General features: G+C 32.9%; 2 protein-coding genes across 6 annotated transcripts; one reads left to right on the top strand and one right to left on the bottom strand.

The window, feature by feature from the left end:
* Window positions 1–5,904: 5,904 nt before the first annotated feature.
* On the bottom strand, window positions 5,905–6,633 carry LOC137833373 (secreted RxLR effector protein 161-like). Its single transcript, XM_068641724.1, has one exon. It carries the CDS (start codon window positions 6,631–6,633, stop codon window positions 5,905–5,907), a length of 729 nt encoding a protein of 242 aa, XP_068497825.1.
* A 7,228-nt stretch (window positions 6,634–13,861) lies between these two features.
* LOC137831102 (uncharacterized) lies at window positions 13,862–19,242 on the top strand. Of its 5 annotated transcripts, none has more exons than XM_068638632.1 (10): window positions 13,862–14,005; window positions 14,688–14,791; window positions 15,246–15,448; window positions 15,557–15,645; window positions 15,729–15,867; window positions 17,650–17,724; window positions 17,883–18,004; window positions 18,079–18,154; window positions 18,295–18,354; window positions 18,956–19,242. In XM_068638632.1, exons 3-10 carry the CDS (start codon window positions 15,317–15,319, stop codon window positions 19,082–19,084), a joined length of 822 nt encoding a protein of 273 aa, XP_068494733.1. In that variant the 5' UTR covers window positions 13,862–14,005; window positions 14,688–14,791; window positions 15,246–15,316; the 3' UTR covers window positions 19,085–19,242. The 5 variants fall into 5 exon arrangements, with proteins under 5 accessions (XP_068494733.1, XP_068494738.1, XP_068494737.1 ...); XM_068638637.1 differs by having other exon boundaries at window positions 13,864–14,005; window positions 18,093–18,154; XM_068638633.1 differs by having other exon boundaries at window positions 13,940–14,150.
* Window positions 19,243–19,791: the final 549 nt, after the last annotated feature.

Genomic DNA, 19,791 nt, shown 5'->3' with positions numbered 1-19,791 from the left:
AACACCTACATATATGGAAGATTACCATCATCAAATCATGGCAACACCATGCTACAAGACTCTCAGAAACAATGATAAGGTACTGATGAGAATCAACTAAAGGTGGCTTTTTATAATGAAGAACAAGATCATTCGCCTTCACATTTAAAGTTTTTCTTGTTAATCTTTGCCAAAGATAAAGCCCAAGCCCAAGCCCAAGAAGGCCAAAGCCCACAAAAGCCCAAAGACCATCCCATGAAGGGCAAGGCCAAGTTTTAAATAAATATTGTTTAGAAAGGTGCTTAGAGGGAAACATTAGAAACCTCTATTGTTAAAGCATCTTTTAGTCTTTAGTTAAGAGTCTTGGGGGGGGGGTGTGTTAGTAGATAGGTGTAGGAGTAAATAAGGAGGTGCCAAAGTGAGAGAAAGGATCACACCTTCCTCATGCTTTGTTTTAGGCGCAAATTCTAGAAGCTTTTTGGGAGGGAGTTTTTGAATTTGTGTAGCTTACATTTCAGCACCTTAGGCTATAAATAGAGGTGCTCTCTTTGTAAATTTCATATTGGAATTAATCTAAGAAAACTCTACTCAAATTTTGAGTGAACTTTGGAGAGCTTTGAGCCTTCTTCTCTAGTCTTATCTTGATGGATCAATGGAGTCCTCAAGTGGCGGCATCACTCTCATCTAGGAGCATTCCACACTTCTAGTGGCGAGATCATCCATCATCCTTCCATCTTCATGAGCATTTCTTCTCTCCTTCCTTTCTTCTTTGTTAATTCTTTGTTCTAAGCTTGTTGTCTTGTTGTTTGGTTCGGCTATTCTGTTTTTCCAGCACCTATTTTCTGTTCTTGCCTTTTAATTTTCACTTTGTTCGGTTCAAATGTGTTCTTATGCAATTCTGTTCGGTACTTCTTAGTGTTACCTCTTTTTGTTGGTTCAATTTGACAATATGTGGAACATCCAAATGAGTTTGGGATTTGGTACTAGTTTTTGGTGAGTTCTTGTCTTAGAACAATGATCCAACTCTAAGAAAAGTGCCTCTATAATGTCCAACTCAAGGTGATTCCTAAGAATGTCAAGAATCATTCTCTATATGGCTAGTGGAATCACATCAGGTACTCTACCCACTCAGTTCTATTATTTCTTATTAAAAACTGTCAAAATGGAAACTAAAGTATACTTTATCTATTTCAACACAAACTAAGCCACGATGTTATGAAGAAGCTAAAGAATTCCCTGAATGGATGAAAGCTATGGAGATGGAAATTAAGGCACTAGAAGTCAACAAGACCTGGGAAACCATGGATCTTCCTCTTAATGAAACGCTCATCGGTTGCAAATGGGTATATAAAATTAAACGAAGAGCTAATGGACACATCGAGAGATACAAGTCAAGGCTTGTAACGAAAGGATATACGCATCGTGAAGGAACTGATTATATGGAGCATACTCACCAGTAACTAGACTTACTACCATACGAAGTATTTTAGCTATTGCATCTATCATGGATTGGCATCTAGAACCGTTAGATGTAAACAATGCCTTCATACACGGTGATCTACAAGAAGAAGTATATATGGAATAATCCCCTGGAGTCATCACTAAGAAATTTCATCAGGTTTGTCGGCTAACCAAGTCTTTATATGGCTTTAAACAAGCTAATAAACAGTGGTACAATAAACTCATTTCCTTTCTTCTTACCATTAATTTTGTTCATTCAAAAGCTGATAGTTCAATGTTTATAAAAAAACACTGAAACCTCCTTTATGGCTCTCCTCATATATGTTGATGATATTCTTATTGCTGGAAATGATATGAATGAGGTCAATAAAGTGAAAAGTTCTCCAAATGATGCTTTTGAAATCAAAGACCTTTCTTCTTAGCATTAGAAGTAGCTAGAACTAAGAAAGGTATCCATATATGTCAAAGAAAGTATGCTTTTGAGATTTTGGTAGTTGCAAGTACGTTAAATGCTAAATCCTAAACCCTAAACCCATAATCCATAGGTTTCTAAATTGAAACCAGTGATAAAAAGGAAAGGAAATTTTGATAATTTGTTTTGTTCTTTCTTCTCTATTCACATATTTTTTAATGTAGAAAATTTAAATAGATCATAATATGAATAACATAACTTGTGTATATTAATTGTTGAAAAATTTGAGCTTATGGAGATTGGATATGACGGATCGTGCTTATGCATTTCTGATATGTTTTCTTGGGTGATTTTAGGAACTGGGAATATTTATATTTTACATTAGGATTTTCAGATCTCATATGGATTGGTGAAAAGAAAAAGTGAGTGCATGTTCTTAAACATACACACTCACACACAGATATATAGTAATAAATAAAACAATTAAACACATTGTCAGAATTTTCTCTGCATTAGTTTTTCTATATTTAACCATAATAACAAACATATTTCAAGAGTTTCTATAAATTATTTGTGTATTATTTAGTTCAAACAGAGCAACTTTGTTGAGTATCTATTTTATTTAAACTTTCATTTCCTTGTCATGTTATTCTATTGACTTTCTTGAGTATAGTATTTTGGAAATTCAGTTTTTGAAGAGATGTTTGTTTTTTCTTCTAAAAATATCAATGAACTTTACAATGACATCATAATATTTTCAGCTCATTAATTCACATTACATAAACTCATGTCCTTTAATTTCGGTCATTATCTTGTTATCTTCATCTTTGTGTTCATTTATTTCTGCAAGTTATCTTCATCATTGTCCCTATATTTGTGTTTTTCTCTTTGCCCTTTAGAAGTGAACTTTCAAACTTACTTAAACCACTTGGTTAAGTTCGTGTCAAGTGGGAATCTTCTTTGGGTTTCTCAGCATAATTGATAATCTCAAACTCAAACAAAAGTGAAACCTCTAAAATGTGCAATCCTAAAATCAACTCACATTAATCAAGCAAAGGGAGCAAGACAAATTAAGATGTGCTTGTACTATGCCCAATATGGAACAATTGTTATTTTGAAAATTTGAAGTTATCATTTTCATGAACTTGTAGTTTCATATATTTGATATGACATATGAACTTTGATACACTACAAGAAAATCATGAACTATAAACCAATTTTTAGATACCAAATAATTAGTTGCAATAGTAACTAAATTAGAGACCATTTTAGAAACTAAAAAAAATGAATTCTAAATTAGTTTCTATTATTGTTAAATAGTTTCTAAATTGGTATCTAATTAGCAACCAAGGTTTTTGCTACCAAATTTAGAAACTAAATAATTGGTAGTTAAAACCTTGGTTGCTAATTAGATACCAATTTAGAAACTATTTAACAATAATAAAAAATAATTTAGAAACCAATTTTTTTTTAGTTTCTAAAATGGTCTCTAATTTAGTTACTATTGCAACTAATTATTTTGGTCTCTAAAAATGAGTTTCTATTTCATGATTTTCTTGTAGTGATATATCAATAAATGAATGAAGTCTTGTTTTGATTATAAATTTGTTTATATTACTCAATTATTAACATTTATGAAGTTTAATTATATTATGAAAACATGGTTAATTATATGAGAACATGTTTAATTATATTATGAAAACAAGTTTAATTAAATTATAAAAACAAGTTCAATAAATATTAAAAATTATAATATTTAATACTTGAATTTTGACAATTATAACTAATGTACAATAATTCATAATTTGATATTGTTAGATTTGATGGTTACAACAATAGGGGTGAATTATTTTCAAACTATTTTCACAAATAATTGGCTTAGAATAAAACTTTTTCAATCAACTCAGAAAAGCAAGTTATAAAGCTAATCAAATTATCAAACAGAAACAGAAGCAGAATTATAATCGGTTAAAATAGCAGTTTAACCGGTTGTTTATGACAGCGGAAAAAATACAAACAGATATAGAGAGAAGGGATAAAGAGAATCACACAGGCATTATACTGGTTCACTCTATCACAGAGCTGCATCCAGTCCTCACTCAAACCACTGAGTTTTCACTATGCAACCAATCACAGATTACACAAACACCACACACAAGAAGGTGACTTTGAATCCCACAAAGCCTACTCACCCTCCTTGCACACAACAACCACCTAAAGCCAGAATCATACTGACTTTACAGGATTTCACACAATTATCCAGAATGTTATATGAACAATTACAAGAACTTGAACAGGATTAGAAAACACATGGTAAAACACAATACACTAGTACCCTATTGATCAATTCTTTGAAAGACAGCAAAGCACAAAGCAATCTTGCTAAAAACTTGGTAGAAACCTTTTCACAAGCAGTTTTGTAATCTCTCAAATGAATCTCAACTCAGAGTTTCAAATGTTTCTGTTTAATCAATCTTTAAACCTTTGAATCAAAAACATATTTATAATCCTTGAAATGCTAACGTTAAAGCAAATCTAAACAATCAAATCAGTTAAAACAGATTTTCAAAAAGCTGTTACAAGGACACACATTTAATCGGTTAAAACCACGAATTAACTGGTTTAATGCTCTTGTTAGTTATAAAACAGTTTCAAAACCTTCTTTGCCAACTAAGTTACAAACAACTAATTATCTCGACACTTTAATCGGTTGTTTTTCCCTTTGCATGGAAAAACACTTTAAACTTTAAAACAGTTTAAAAGGAGCTTTGTCTGAGATTCAAAACTGATCTTACAAAGATTCTAAACCCCAAAGCAAAACCTAAACCTAAAACATCACACAGCTTCAGACTTCACTTGGATTTGGCACATCAAAGCTTCTCATCTTCAAAAATCTCCCCCTATTTGATTGAGACAAATCCCTGGGATGCTTTTAGAAATGTTCCTTGTTTAGAATCTGTTAAAACCTGCAAACACTGAACAAACATAGAATAGACTAGTCCAAAAAGATATGCACTATATATCAGATTTCAAAATAAGCAAAAACTGCATAAGGACAATCGGTAATTGTTCCTGCCGGTTGACTCGAAACGCCTTCGTGCGCCTACGTCATTCCTACGTCCAGAATCCTTGTGTTTGCACGTGCCTTTCTTGTGATGAACACCTGAAAACACAAAGAAAAAGGGCGCCCTAGAGGTCGTTTGCACTCCGACACTCAAGTTAGTACTAGGGCTAGGAAACACCAAAACTGTGTAACTGTTACTGTGTGTGTGTTTAGCGACGCAAGGGAATTGTCTCTTGTCAAGTTTGTTACCTTGTTATTTATAAACTGAAACTAGGGTTTCCTCTTTACCCGAAATGGGCTTTTCTGATGGGGCGGGCCCAACAATGTTGTTACCTTACTCTCAGGATAACCTAGCACGTGGGTTCCCTAACTGGAGTGCAACCTCTGACGGGATGGCCACCTGGGTGCCTCCTCGTGCACCTGATCTTTAAGGTCACTCGCCTCTGGGAGTGCCCTAGCTGTTCACGTGCCGTGCATGCAGCTCACCCCTGGACGTGACCCTCATAGGTCATATCTTTCTAGTGGCTCTACACTTTGTGTTACGCCTGAATGCGTCATCCACTCTACACGCATGGGCCCTCGTGATCTAAGCTTCTCCCTTACTGATAACTGGCGTGTGATCTGGGGTCCACCTCTCGTGGCCCAGCTCTACTATTTGGGTTTCCGATGTCCGATCTCTCCACACTGTCTAGTGGCATGTCGGTACATCCTGATGACCGATGTCTGACCACTCTTGGCTCCTTGGCGCACGTTCTTTGCGAGATACTGGCCCACGCCGCTCATGGGACCCGCTTACGTGGTACCAACATTACCAGTGGTCAACAATGCTCAAGTACTGGTCGGTACAGTAATAATACAGAGATAACCGGTTGAAATTCTACTGAAAACCAGAATACAATAGCAGAAGAACATTACAGCTCCAACAACCTTTCTCAACTCTTCTCCCCCTATTTATCTCATCAAATAGACAAAACATAATAGAATATAACTAGGATAAAGCATGCATATCAAGAATTCCCAATTCATTTCGTAAAGAGTGTAACCTATCCTTGGATAAAGGCTTGGTGAAGATAGCAGTCAGTTGCCTTTTTGTGGAAACAAACTTGACCTCACAGTCTCCATTGGCTATATGATCACGAATGAAATGGTGTCTTATTTCAATGTGCTTTGTCCTCGAGTGTTGAATATGATTCTTTGTCAAGTTAATGGCACTTGTATTGTCACATAGAAGAGGAACTTTACTCATCTTTACTCCAAAATCCTCAAGTTGTTGTTTGATCCATAGAATCTGCGCACAACAGCTACCAGCTGCTATGTATTCAGCTTCAACAATGGATAAGGCTACACACGCTTGTTTCTTACTATGCCATGAAATGAGGCATGAACCAAGCAAGTGGCATGTTCCACTTGTACTCTTCCTATCTAATTTGCAACCTGCAAAATCTGAATCAGAATAACCTACTAAATGTATAGGAGAAAGAGAGGGATACCATAAGCCCATGGATATTGTGCCTTTCATATATTTCAGGATCCTCTTTGCAGCCTTGAGATGTGATTCCTTGGGGCAAGACTGAAATCTAGCACATAGACACACAACAAACATAATATTTGGTCTCCTTGCAGTTAGATAAAGAAGTAAACCTATTAAACCCCTGTACATGGTTTGATTAACCTCTAGTCCAGCTTCATCAGCTTCTAAGTAGCAGTTAGTTGACATTTGGAGTTGATGTTGCTTTGCAAGCTTCCATCTCGAACTTCTTAAGGATTTCTTTGCAATACTTTGATTGGCATATGAAGATTCCTTCCTTCAGATTCCTTAACTTGTAGGCCGAGAAAGAATGAGAGTTCTCCCATCATTGACATTTCGAACTCCCCCACTTCCAACAGGTTGATGCCTTCAGCTTGATTGTATCCTTTGGCCACTAGTCTCGCTTTGTTTCTTGTAATGACGCCCGAGTCATCATATTTGTTTCTCAAAACCCACTTGGTACCGATCACATTCATTTGATTGGTTCTCGGAACAAGAGTCCAGACTTCATTCCTTACAAACTGATTTAACTCTTCTTGCATAGCTGTTGTCCAGAATTCATCCTTCAAAGCTTCACACACTGATTGAGGTTCAATCTTTGAAACAAATGCAGAGTGATTGTAGAACTTTGCTACATGCCTTCTGGTTGAAACTCCTCGGTCGATTTGACCTATGATGTAGTCAATGGACAGATCCTTAGGAACCTTCCAATCTTTTGGTAGATCTTCCTGCTGCAGAGTTTCAATTGGTTGAATCGAGGATTCAATCGGTTGAATTTCTGTGATGTTGTCAAGATTCTTTAAAAATAAGTTTTGATCATCCTCCTCTATATTGATCTTAGCTGCAACTTGTTCACAATTTTTAGTCTCATTAAAAATAACATGAATGGATTCTTCCACAGCAATAAGCTTTTTATTGAAGACTCTATAAGCATGGATATTAAGAGAGTAACCCAGAAATATACCATTATCTGATTTAGCATCAAACTTACCTAAGCTTTCTTTGCCATTGTTAAGGACATAACACTTACAACCAAAGACTTTTAGGTGGCTCACATTTGGCTTTCTCCCATTCAGCAACTCATAAGGTGTTTTCTTCAGTATAGGTCGAATCAACACTTTATTCATCATGTAACATGCAGTGCTCACAGCATCAGCCCAGGAGCATTTTCGGTATACCAGAATCATTTAGAATGTCCTTGCAAGCTCCTATAGAGACCTGTTCTTCCTTGTTGGGGTGTTCTTGGTGCAGAGAAGTTATGAGAAATCCCCAATTTGTTGCAGAAGCTAATGAACTTTTCATTTTGAAACTCCCCTCCATGATCACTTCTTATAGCTCCTATGTTGCTGCAGCATGTATTGTGAAGTTTCCTTGCAAGCTTCTTAAACTCTGAATATGCATCCTTCTTTGTATGTAGAAAGAGTGTCCAAGTGTACTTGGAATAGTCATCTACAACAACAAGACCATATAGATTTCCTCCAAGACTCATAGTCCTAGAAGGACCGAAAAGATCCATGTGCAAAAGTTCAAGGGGTTTTGAAGTTGAAACACAGCTTTTCAAAGGAAAAGATTTTCTAGTTTGTTTCCCCTTTTGACATGCTTCACACATATGTTCTTTTTCAAATATGAGTTTGGGTAAGCAATAAATCAATTCATTTGATACAAGCTTATTTAGATGATTCATATGAATATGAGCAAACCTTCTATGCCACAACCAATATTCTTCATGCTTTGATAGGAAACAATCTAATGAAGCATGACTAGATATATCAAGTAGATAAATGTTGTCAGATCTCTTACCCATGAGAAGAACATCCTTTGAATTAGGTAAGCGAATTTCACATGAGTTGGTCCTAAAGGTCACTTGATAACCTCTATCACAAAGCTGACTTATGCTAAGCAAGTTGTGCTTCAAACCTTCAACATAGAGCACATCATGAATAAGCAAACTACCTTCGTTACCGATTGTACCTTTGCCAAGAATTCTTCCCTTGTTATTGTCACCGTAGGTTACATGACCATCTGGTTTAAGAGAAATGATGATGAACCTGGATGCATCATCTGTCATATGTTTTGAACAACCACTGTCTAGATACCATAGGTGTTGTTTTCTCTCCAAACATCCCTACAAAAGAAACAAAATCCAGTTGCCAAATCTGGTCCCCTTGTGAATTTGGGCCCATAGGTGTTAATGTGTTTCCAAGAATCATTAGTCTCTTTAGGAACCCATTTCAGAATACCCTTAGGTACAGAAAAATTTCAGATTCTGCAAAACCTAACAGAATATCCCTTTTTCATGCAATAGAAACAACAAACAACCGGTTGTTTCGATGCTTTAACCGATTGTTTTTGAGTGAAGGTTGAAAAAGGTTTTGTGCACCCACTTTGTTTGCTTTGGGGGTTAAAACCCAAGCCAGATTTTTCAAAGACACATGTTTGGGATGCCAACACATTTTCAAAATTTGTTTTTCCTTTCAAAATAGCATCAACCGTTTTCACAAGATATAAAACTTTTTCTTGAAGAGACTCACAGTTTTTGCAAAAATTTGAATCACATTTGCAAAAGGATTTTTCATGCATCAAATTAGAATTTTCTAAATCAGTTTTTGATTGATTCAAGTCTTTTTCCAAAATTGTGATTTTCATTTTCAACTTGTTGTTTTCACATTTCAATCGGTTATTTGAAAAAGTTAATCTCTTAGCTTCTTCATGTATTTCTGGGAAAGCATCAAGCAATTGAAAATAACTTTCACACTTATTAGAAGAGGTTGTACGTACTTGACTTGATTCTGATTCTCCCTTGGTCATTAAGCAGACTTCCACTTTATTTTCAGAAGAGATTGAGCCAGCAAATGACTCTTCTTTATCTACCAAGTCACTCCTTGGATTTGTGTGCAATTCCTCAAGTCTGTCCCACATTCCTTTAGCTGTAGTGCATTCTGAAATCTTGAGCAGTACATCAGAGTCTAGAGCAGACACAATAATATGTTGTGCCACACAATCAAGATGTTCTTTAGAAGATTAATTAATTTCAGGCATATGCACTTAGGAATTATTTGAAATAACATTCCAAATATTCTTATCTAAGGATTGAATAAAGAATTTCATTCTTATGCACCAAATAGGATAGTTTTGACCACAGAACAAAGGTGGTTTGTTCAAAGAGGCACCTTCCCCAAAAAAAACTTTTATCAGCCATCAAAATTTTCAAAAACCAGAAATAAAAAAACTTGAATAACTTTCAAGAACCTTGCTCTTGATGCCAATTGTTAGATTTGATGGCTACAACAAGAGGGGGGGTGAATTGTTTTCAAACTATTTTCACAAATACTTGGCTTAGAATAAAACTTTTTCAATCAATCCAGAAAAGCAATTCAGAAAGCTAATCAAATTATCAAACAGAAACAGAAGCATAATTATCATCGGTTAAAATAGCAGTTTAACCGGTTGTTTATGACAGTGAAAAAAATACAAACAGATATAGAGAGAAGGGATAGAGAGAGTCACACACAGGCATTATACTAGTTCACTCTATCACACAGCTACATCCAGTCCTCAGTCAAACCACTGAGTTTTCACTATGCAACCAATCACAGATTACACAAACACCACACACAAGAAAGTGACTTTGAATCCCACAAAGCCTACTCACCCTCCTTGTACACAAGAACCACCTCAAGCCAGAATCACACTGACTTTACAGGATTTCACACAGTTATACAAAATGTTATATGAACATACAAGAACTTGAACAAGATTAGAAAACACCTGGTAAAACACAATACACCAACACCCTATTGATCAGTTCTTTGAAAGACAGCAAAGCACAAAGCAATCTTGCTAAAAACCTTTCACATGCAGTTTTGTAATCTCTCAAATCAATCTCAACTCAGAGTTTCAAATGTTTCTGTTTCATCAATCTTTAAATGTTTGAATCAAAAACATATTTATAATCCTTGAAATGCTAACGTTAAAGAAAATCTAAACAATCAAATCAGTTAAAACAGATTTTCAAAATGCTGTTTACAAGGACACACATTTAATCGGTTAAAACCACGAATTAACTGGTTTAATGCTCTTGTTAGTTATAAAATAGTTTCAAAACCTTCTTTGCTAGCTAAGTTACAAACAACTAATTATCTCGACACTTTAATCAGTTGTTTTTCCCTTTGCATGGAAAAACACTTTAATCTTTAAAAACAGTTTAAAATGAGCTTTGTCTGAGATTCAAAACTGATCTTACAAAGATTCTAAACCCCAAAGCAAAACCTAAACCTAAAACATCACATAGCTTCAGGCTTCACTTGAATTTGGCACATCAAAGCTTCTCATCTTCAATAAATATAATACTGGTGCTTACAAACATTGTACTATAACGTATAAAGTAGTGCTTAAAAGCTCTTTATTTTACGTTAGAAAATTACGACATTTATAACTAACATATATTACTCGTTTGAAATTTTCACTTTATACAAGGTATTATATGACGTGTGTTGTGGCGGTTTAAAATAGACCGTCATATTATACTTTGTGCCAGTTATAAACATCACTTTATACAAAAATAACCACCACAAATACATACTTTTTTGTAGTGTTTTAGAGTAGATTCCTTATGAAGCAAGTTACTTTTAGGTCTATAAATCTAACTCACGTTTATCTTAATTGGTGTAACAATAACAAGTAAACGACAAACCCTAATTTATATTGACAATTTTATTAGAGTATTTCTATTTCATATGATGTTTTAACAATGTGAAGTTTGAATTTAATAATTGAGTTGGGTTGAATGATTGAAACTTTGTTTGAGTTATAATTAATTGTAAATTTAAGTAACTTCATTTAAAATCAAATTAATCTTTTATTAAAGAAGAAATTATTAGAATTTTTTTATAAAATGATCATGATATATATGTTTTGAATAAAATTATAAGTCTTGGTTTAGTTGAATATATTATTTCTAGTTTGTTATGTTTGGTGTAACTAAACCTATGTGATTACATTTAACACATTGTAAGAGGTCAATTACCCAAACCTCCCCGGCTTAAGCAACCAAATGTTAGTTTAAGTGAGAAATAAGTTATATAAATTATTTCTCCTTTTATAGTGTCATTGATCAAATGACATATTGGTGTGATTACTCAAATAACATATTGGTCTTTTAAACGATGAAAGTCAATTGCTTTTTTTTTTTCTAGGAATACCACATTCATGTGCTAAAATTTTGATAAAGTCACTACAAGAAAATCATGAAATAAAAACCAATTTTTAGAGACAAAAAATAATTAGTTGCTATAGTGACTAAATTAGAAACCATTTTAGAGACTAAAAAAATTTTGGTTTCTAAATTAGTTTCTATTATTATTAAATGGTTTCTAAATAGGTGTCTAATTAACAACCAAGGTTTTTGCTACCAATTATTTAGATTCTAAATTTAGTAGCAAAAACCTTGGTTGCTAATTAAACACCAGTTTAGAAACCATTTAACAGTAATAAAAACTAATTTAGAAACTAAAAATTTTTTAATCTCTAAAATGGTTTCTAATTTAGTCACTATAACAACTAATTATTTTTTGTCTCTAAAGATTGGTTTTTATTTCATGATTTTCTTGTAGTGAGTGATAAGTCTTGTCGTTCAAATGATATCTCCTTGTAGACATATCAATTTTCTTTCACGTAGAAAGATGTCGCTCAAGCCATGTTCTTCCATGTTTAAAACATTGTTTTACTTGTTTTAGTCTTTTGAACAAGTAATTCTCATGTTATTCCATTTTCATTATAATAAATTTCTATAATAATATGAATATAGATGAAAAAAAAGGTGAGAAATAATGATGATGATAGTGATATGAAATAATTAGAATTATTTGTTGAAATAACTATTATCAAGAGCTATGATTAATAAAGTATAATGTGGTATTGAGTTTTAGAAGAATATTTTGATAATGATATATGTAAACTTCAGTTATAACTTAAGTAAGTCATATATCAATGAATTAGGGTATAAACAATTTGATGACTAGGTATTTGTGTGAAATTAGACCACACATGTACAATAAGTAATAATTGATGATTAGATAATGTATTCTGACAATATAAATGTTTAAAGCCATATGTCGTCCAAAAACTGCAGTATTGTAAATAATGTGAATATATAGGTGACGATTGTGGAGAGGACAATCATCTATATTAAGCGAGAGAGAATAAACAACGATTATATGAGAGAACCATCACCTATTTGAGGGGCATAGACAATAGTTATAAAGGGAATCGTCACCACTAAAGACACGATCATTTTAGTGGACAATCGTAGTCTATGAACTTTTTTATTCACCCTCTGAATTCATCTTTCCCTATATTTTCACTGGTTTTTTGAGTTTTGATCCGTCGCTGGTGGTACACCCTTTGCCACTCATTTGCTGCGCTTATTTGTTTTTTCTTTCAATTTTTTTACTAATATTGTGTTTTAGTTGTCATAGGTTGTTTATCTCTAGTTAAAACTTCATAATTCTTTATTTTTTTATTTCCTCCGCGGTCATTGGTTCCTCCGTTACTATCCTTGATTTCTCCGTTCTTGCCCTCCTCGTTATTATGTGTTTGCACTCTACCACGTTAGTTTTTATTTATTTAATTTTATAATTAATGTTGAAATATTTTTAGAATTTTTTTAGAATTCATAATTTGTATTATTTTAGTTATATTATTAATTAATATACTAATGAAATTTTATAATTAATATTAGGATTTACAATTAATATTATTTTAGTTATATAATTAAGATTAATAAAATTTAATAATTAATATTAGGGTTTATAATTAGAATTAATAAAATTTTATAATTAATATTAGAGTTTATAATTAATTAATATTAGTTTAGTTTATTGAATTTTATATTAACTAGTTTGGATAAATATGATTAAAATAGTTTCTGATTAATAATATACAAATATTTAAGCCAACACATATGATTTTACTTTTATTTATAGCTTTACTATGTTCAGTGATCACACTGTGATAATGGAAAGATCTAGCAATATCCAATTATGATCTTACTACAATGATCATATTAAACTCAAACAAAAATAAAATATCTTTTGATTGACTAGTCCTTTTCAATCTTAAATGTAATTTTATTCTATTTTGGTAGAAACAATGCTTATTAACAATTGTAATATGTAATATTCAACCTTATATTATATTCCAATTCTGCATCAAACTATATATAAACCTATCATTAGGGCAAAGGTCATTTTGCTCTAAAAAAATACTAAAATGGGTAAAACTAAAAATTAGGGATTAAAATAAATAAATAAAAATGCCTTAGTAATTTAGTATTCTATTATTCTCGAAAATATTAAAAAAAACACAAAAATAACGGTTGGCGGTTATGTAACGATTCTGTTGGGCATCTCAATCTAATAACTTGATCATGTTCGTCTTTCTAGGGTTTCTATAATTCCCCAAATTAATTTACGCGTTTCTGAATGAATCTCAAAACACGCAGTATAAGATCTCGATTCTTCCATAGCTTGGGTTCCTCCACTGCACAGCATCGTTCCACAGGGTACGATGTTTTGATCCTTGTTCCAAATGCAGAAATTTCACATTTCATGTTCTGTTGATTGGGACATTCAGATGGTGCAAGTTGTTGGAATATAATGGAATCCTAAAAGGGTTTTAAATTGGAGAGTAATGCTGTAGTTTAAAAGGTCGATTTTGTTTGTGATTTATTTCTTTACGATTTTATTAATTGCAAAATGTCAATTTAAAACGTTGAAGTTTTATTACTATATGATTTTTTGGCCTTGAGATTTATTGATTTGAACATGTATTTATCTTTTTTCCATGGTTCCGTAACTTTGAGTGGATCATTTTTGTTATTTATTCATTTTTGAATTATCTGCTTTGCATAGTTTACTATTAACTGATGTTCAGAGCACTAGCTTGATTCATTTATGGGCGTAGTTATTTGGAGTGGTGACTAATCATACTTGATTTTTGTTTTTTTATAAACTGAGTTCATGATTGAAGCACATTAGAGTCTCCTTTTCCTTCTAGCATCTCAAAATGAATAATTCATTCTCTTGCAATGAGATTTTAATGGTTTTCCTATGCTTTTGTTAGTTGGAGGATTAGTGATATTGTTGCTGTTAGTTTTTGTTATTTATTTTCACAATGCTGAGCAGCTGCATTTGGAAAATGGAATTTAGATATTTGATCTTTTGGTGAAAATTTATTGTGTACAGACAGTCAGGATCAAGGAGAAGATAGTTTTCATGGCTTATTCTCTTTGATGTGCTTGGGTGGTTTCGTCCTGGGAATCACCTTGTTAAGCAGGCTGAGAGATATTGTAAAGCTCTTTCTCACTAATGCTAATTTTTCTGGTTGTTTTCTATAGTGAGGATACCTTATCCTGTTATTCCCTGCTTACCTTATTTCATCTAGAAAAAACTTAAGCTTTTTCTAAGTAATCACTTAATTGGTGTCTTTAGACAGATTTGTAACTTGTAAGTAGAAATTTTCTATCAGTGCGAGAGTAGAAAAGAAAAAATCTTGTGGAATCTTGGGGAGGCCATGTTTAAAATTACAAATTGTCATTTTTGTGAAAAAATATGTTTTGAAAGAATTGTGACGTGTCTAAAGCTCTTCCAGTGCTTAACCACGTGCCACTCTCCTGTTTTCATTTGTCTTTTTCCATGGACACTGATAACTTTTCTGGAGCTTGTTGTGATCCTTAACCTCCATGTTTTGATGTATCCTATTTTCAATATCTTGTCTTCAAACTGCATTTGTTCATGTAATAGGTGAGTGGAGGTGGAAAGAAGAAAGCGTATACTCTTTTGAAGAGGCTTCTCAATCAAAGAGTAGTGTTGCAATGGCTTCCGAAGAAAACATGACATTCAAATTATACCAGAACAGGGCTAATTTGTTTGTGAAGGAATATTTACTAGCAGACTCTCTGATTCCATATACTTCTATTATCAGTGGCATGTTAGTTTGCAAGATGGTATCTACTTTTGTAAAATGTTGTCATTCTGATTTCTTCAACAATGTCAGACACATTAAAGTAATCATGGTTTCATTATCTTTAATAATTTCCTTTCCTGTGTTTCAGGTCTTCGATCTTACTCAGCTTATTGGTTCTAATTACTTTAAGATCTATTCCAGCTTCTCCAAAGTCCAACGTATTGAGTGGAATAACCGGTGATTGGATACTATAGAGTAGAAAAGCTCTTCTTCTTTGCTCAGTGAAACATGATGTTAATAAAATTTTGTTCTTTGTGCAGTGCTGCATCAACTACGCATGCCATTTTTATAACAACTATATCATTGTACTTTGTGTTTTGCTCAAATCTGTTTTGGGACAGCCATTCTCCTGAATTTATTACTGTTCGAAGCTCTTCATTGTCAACTTTTGCACTGGGGGTATGAGCAATCTGAATTTCTTTTCCTACTATTGTGGTATCAGAGTTGAACTATGGAATCTATATTCTTATTCCTTCATATCTTTAGATGGGGCTTTGTTTAGAAACTATATATATTTGTTTTATGGGCATCGGATCATTTCAAGTGATTTTGTACGTACAAGTATTTGAGTTGAGTCCAGTGTAACTTTTGCTTTTCATTAAGTTTCGAGGTTACAGAATTAGTAAAGTGAAAAGCAGACAAGCTACTGACTTCTTTCCACTCCACACACAAAAAAAACTACTTCACTTGGTGAGCTTTATATATAGCTTGATTGTGATAGTAAAAGAAAAAACTAAATTCTCTATAAAGAAGGATTTGTTAAGATTAATGGTAGATTGTCTATTAAATATATGCAATTTACCACTACAAGTCTGACTTATGATAATGTATAAGGCCTTGAGGTTATGTCAATTTGAAGGTAATTTTAGTAATGAATAGAACAAGGATATAGTTTAGTTTGATTTTAATCTATATGACCAACAGAATTGTACATAATTAGAATCAGTTGATTAGCATTTTTTTTCCATGGAAATTTAAACAATCGTGTCTAACATTTTGGTTAGTAACTTGGAGTGCAGATTCAAATATTGTAAATTCACATGGTGGGAAAAAAAACAAAAGAATCTCATCCTGAGATGATAAAGAAGTCGCATTCTATAGCTGAGAAAATAATGCATGTTGCATCAATGAAGCCACACGTTCAAGCACAGTTTATTTAGCAGCTTCTCCAATGACGGACCTTGGTTTCATATACAAGAAAAGCTTGCTCCATGACAGAACATCTAAAGGCACAAAAGAACAACACATAACATCTAAAGACCACAGATTACCAATCAATATAAATGGTTTGTAATAGATGCTAGTTCAGAAACACATTGGAAACCTTCATTTCAGAAATTTCTTCTCTTATTATAAATGTGATACTGAATAGAGACTCAATAGGGTATAATTCTCAAGATAGTAAGCTTCCAGGAAATTGAGAGACCTTGACCGCTGCCCTACCAATGAATTCTCAAAATATAAGCTACTCTTCTCTCATTGTTTTCCTCTCTTTTATAACAAACTCCCCTCTAGTTTGTTACCTGAATAACTATAGCTAATATTCTGTTCAGTTACACTGAATGATGCCCATTGATTCCTAGCTGCCAGCGTATTCCTCCTCCTAAAGGTTTTTATTGGATGGAGATACTATAAGTTTATTATGCTTAGAAAACATTCTTAACAAAATTTATTGAATGTCAAATAGAAAATGTAACAAGAGAACTCCAAATTCATTGTTTGTCCAGATTAACAAGATTTTTGCCTAATTTCATATATGTGCAATTTCCAAACCCCCGTCACAGGAAGTGTTGGAGAAGGTTTATTTATAATTGCAAGTCCAAATCCAAAGAGAAATAAACTTTGGCAATGGAACACAGCATTCCTGCTATGGTTCTATACATTTGTTACATAACTAATCATGCAATAAGAAGCCTGTGAGACATATTCTTTTTACTATTCTGTCTTTTCTATAGTCTCTTTTGCGTAGCTCTTCTCAGTTTCTTGGTGTTAGTATTCTCCTAATATTTCCCTTTTCAGATATTCATTATATTTTATACTTGAAATGATTGAGATCGACCTTTGGAATTGTTATCTTCTTGGTTATCCTGATACATTCAATAACCATTTTGTGATCTGCATCACTTTGTTTTATCTGGTGAAGTCGTTATTTCTTATGTTTGATATTTATTATTGTAACAGGCTTCTGTTGGGTACTTCGTTTCTGATCTAGGGATGATATTATGGTTTTTTCCTTCTCTTGGTGGATATGAGTATGTAAGGATAATATCTTTTTGACGTGCAAAGTTTCATCCAACCTGTCTTATAAAGTTGAACTATCTTATTCAAATTTTAAGATATTTCACTTGATAGGAACCATGGTGGAGATGATTATGGTCGGGATTTAACCTGACTTCATATTAACATTGGTTCAGGTGATTCATCATCTGTTGTCTTTAGTAGCAGTAGCATACGCAATGTTTAGTGGGGAAGGACAGCTTTACACGTTCATGGTCCTGATCTCTGAGACAACTACTCCAGGGATCAATTTGAGATGGTAAATTTTTCTCTTTTAATTGAATTCTAGTAACTCAATTATTTTTCTTTGTTAACGTTGTGGTGTTTACGAAGGTATCTTGATGTAGCTGGAATGAAAAAGTCCAGAGCTTATCTTATCAATGGGATTGTAATATTCATTGCTTGGCTGGTGAGTCAATAGTTTGAAACACATATTCATTAAAGTATACTAACAGTAAAAGTTTTTACATTGGCATCACATTTATTAAGGTTTGGTAGAATTCATGTTCTTGTCTTATTGGGTTGCTTACCAAAATGGTTCATCTGCAGGTTGCCAGAATACTTCTGTTCATATACATGTTTTACCACGTCTACTTGCACTTTCATCAGGTAATAATAACTGTTGGCACCCTGAATCTGCTGTGTAGTGCTTTCTTGGTAGCAGATTTTGACATTCAATTCTTGGCCTTTTAAAACTCAAAATATGTCTGCACATTATTGTCTTGGATGATTACTGGCCTTCATCATGGATCTATTTGTTTCACATTGATAATTTCTAAACTCTACTTGTCATTATCAACTAAAATTGTAATTACGCTTTCCATTTGGAGAGAAGGAGGATTGTTGAATCTAATGAGGCCAAATGGTAAAGTTGGTGTAATGAATTTAGGTTTTTTGGAACCTTGTTGGATAACTTAGGGAGTGTTCACTTACATTTTATGTCTATTTACAAAGATTTCTTAGGAAACAGCAAATTTAAGGAAAAAAAGCTGCTTTCAATGTTTCTAGTAAAAATCTTAGAAAACAGGAACCAAATTGAAAATAAAATGACATTCTTATAATCAAAAAGTGAGAACAGGAAATAAAAATAAAAATAAATGGCCCCTTTTTTGTATCTGGAGACAGGTGAAAACAATTTTTATCTTATTTCTGGTAAAAACAATGTGGTTAGTAAGAGTAAGAATTACAGCTTAGTCGAATTATTCAACAGGTAGAGCAGATGCAGCCCTTTGGGCAGATACTAGTTGTTGCTGTGCCAGTGGTGCTATCAGTTATGAACTTGGTTTGGTTTGCGAAGATTATCAAAGGCTTGAGGAAGACATTGGCAAAGAGACAGTAAAATAATTTGCTTAGAGAAACTTTTTGAAGAAAATGTATAGGTTAACCCTACCCATGTTCATATGAACCTCGCATTGCTTGCCATGCGAATCTGAACTTATTGTATAAACTTTTTTTAATATTTATAAATATATAGACCAGAGCTGATTTACTTGCAAAGCAGTTAAGTTTTATATTTGCTCTTAATTTCTTATTATTCTTATTCATTTTATTTTTATTCAATGGTTCTAGATCATTTTATTGACACTACTTGTACATTGAAAAATAATTTTAGGCTTAATCAAGTTTCAATTTCTTCATAAATTTGAGTATTTTCAATTGACTATATATTAAACTTTTTTGGTCTACTGAGTACTCGAATTTTTTATATTTTCAATTGAGTTCCTATCGTTTAATTTTTTCATTAACTGAGTTATGTGATTGTTATCTTATCTCTTTATCTTACTTGTCTTCATGTGTTAAAAAATTTGAGGCTTTGTAGTTAATATAATATGACTTTATCGTTAATGTAAAATAACAAATAACTTTTATTGTTTTCATGGAAATGTGTTGGTGACGGTTCCTTGGTAGAATGTTATCTTGTCTAGTCATCTTGCTTACTTGTTTCCACGTGTTTAGAAATGTGAAATTTTGTGATTAATATAAAACGACATTGTGGTTAATCTAAAAATATAACACTTATATTGTTAAGACGCAAGACATTATCAC

Source organism: Phaseolus vulgaris, chromosome 6 (assembly GCF_000499845.2).
Source record: "Phaseolus vulgaris cultivar G19833 chromosome 6, P. vulgaris v2.0, whole genome shotgun sequence".
NCBI lineage: Eukaryota > Viridiplantae > Streptophyta > Magnoliopsida > Fabales > Fabaceae > Phaseolus > Phaseolus vulgaris.
This window is presented reverse-complemented; position numbering and strand designations above follow the sequence as displayed.

Excerpts from the sequence above, each read along its gene's own strand:
- LOC137833373 (XM_068641724.1), bottom strand. The coding sequence starts at position 6,633 with ATGTCAACTAACTGCTACTTAGAAGCTGATGAAGCTGGACTAGAGGTT.
- LOC137831102 (XM_068638632.1), top strand. The coding sequence starts at position 15,317 with ATGGCTTCCGAAGAAAACATGACATTCAAATTATACCAGAACAGGGCT. Across the intron at positions 15,646-15,728 it reads CGTATTGAGTGGAATAACCG|TGCTGCATCAACTACGCATG; the intron begins GTGATTGGATAC and ends TTCTTTGTGCAG. Across the intron at positions 18,005-18,078 it reads CCAGGGATCAATTTGAGATG|GTATCTTGATGTAGCTGGAA; the intron begins GTAAATTTTTCT and ends GTGTTTACGAAG.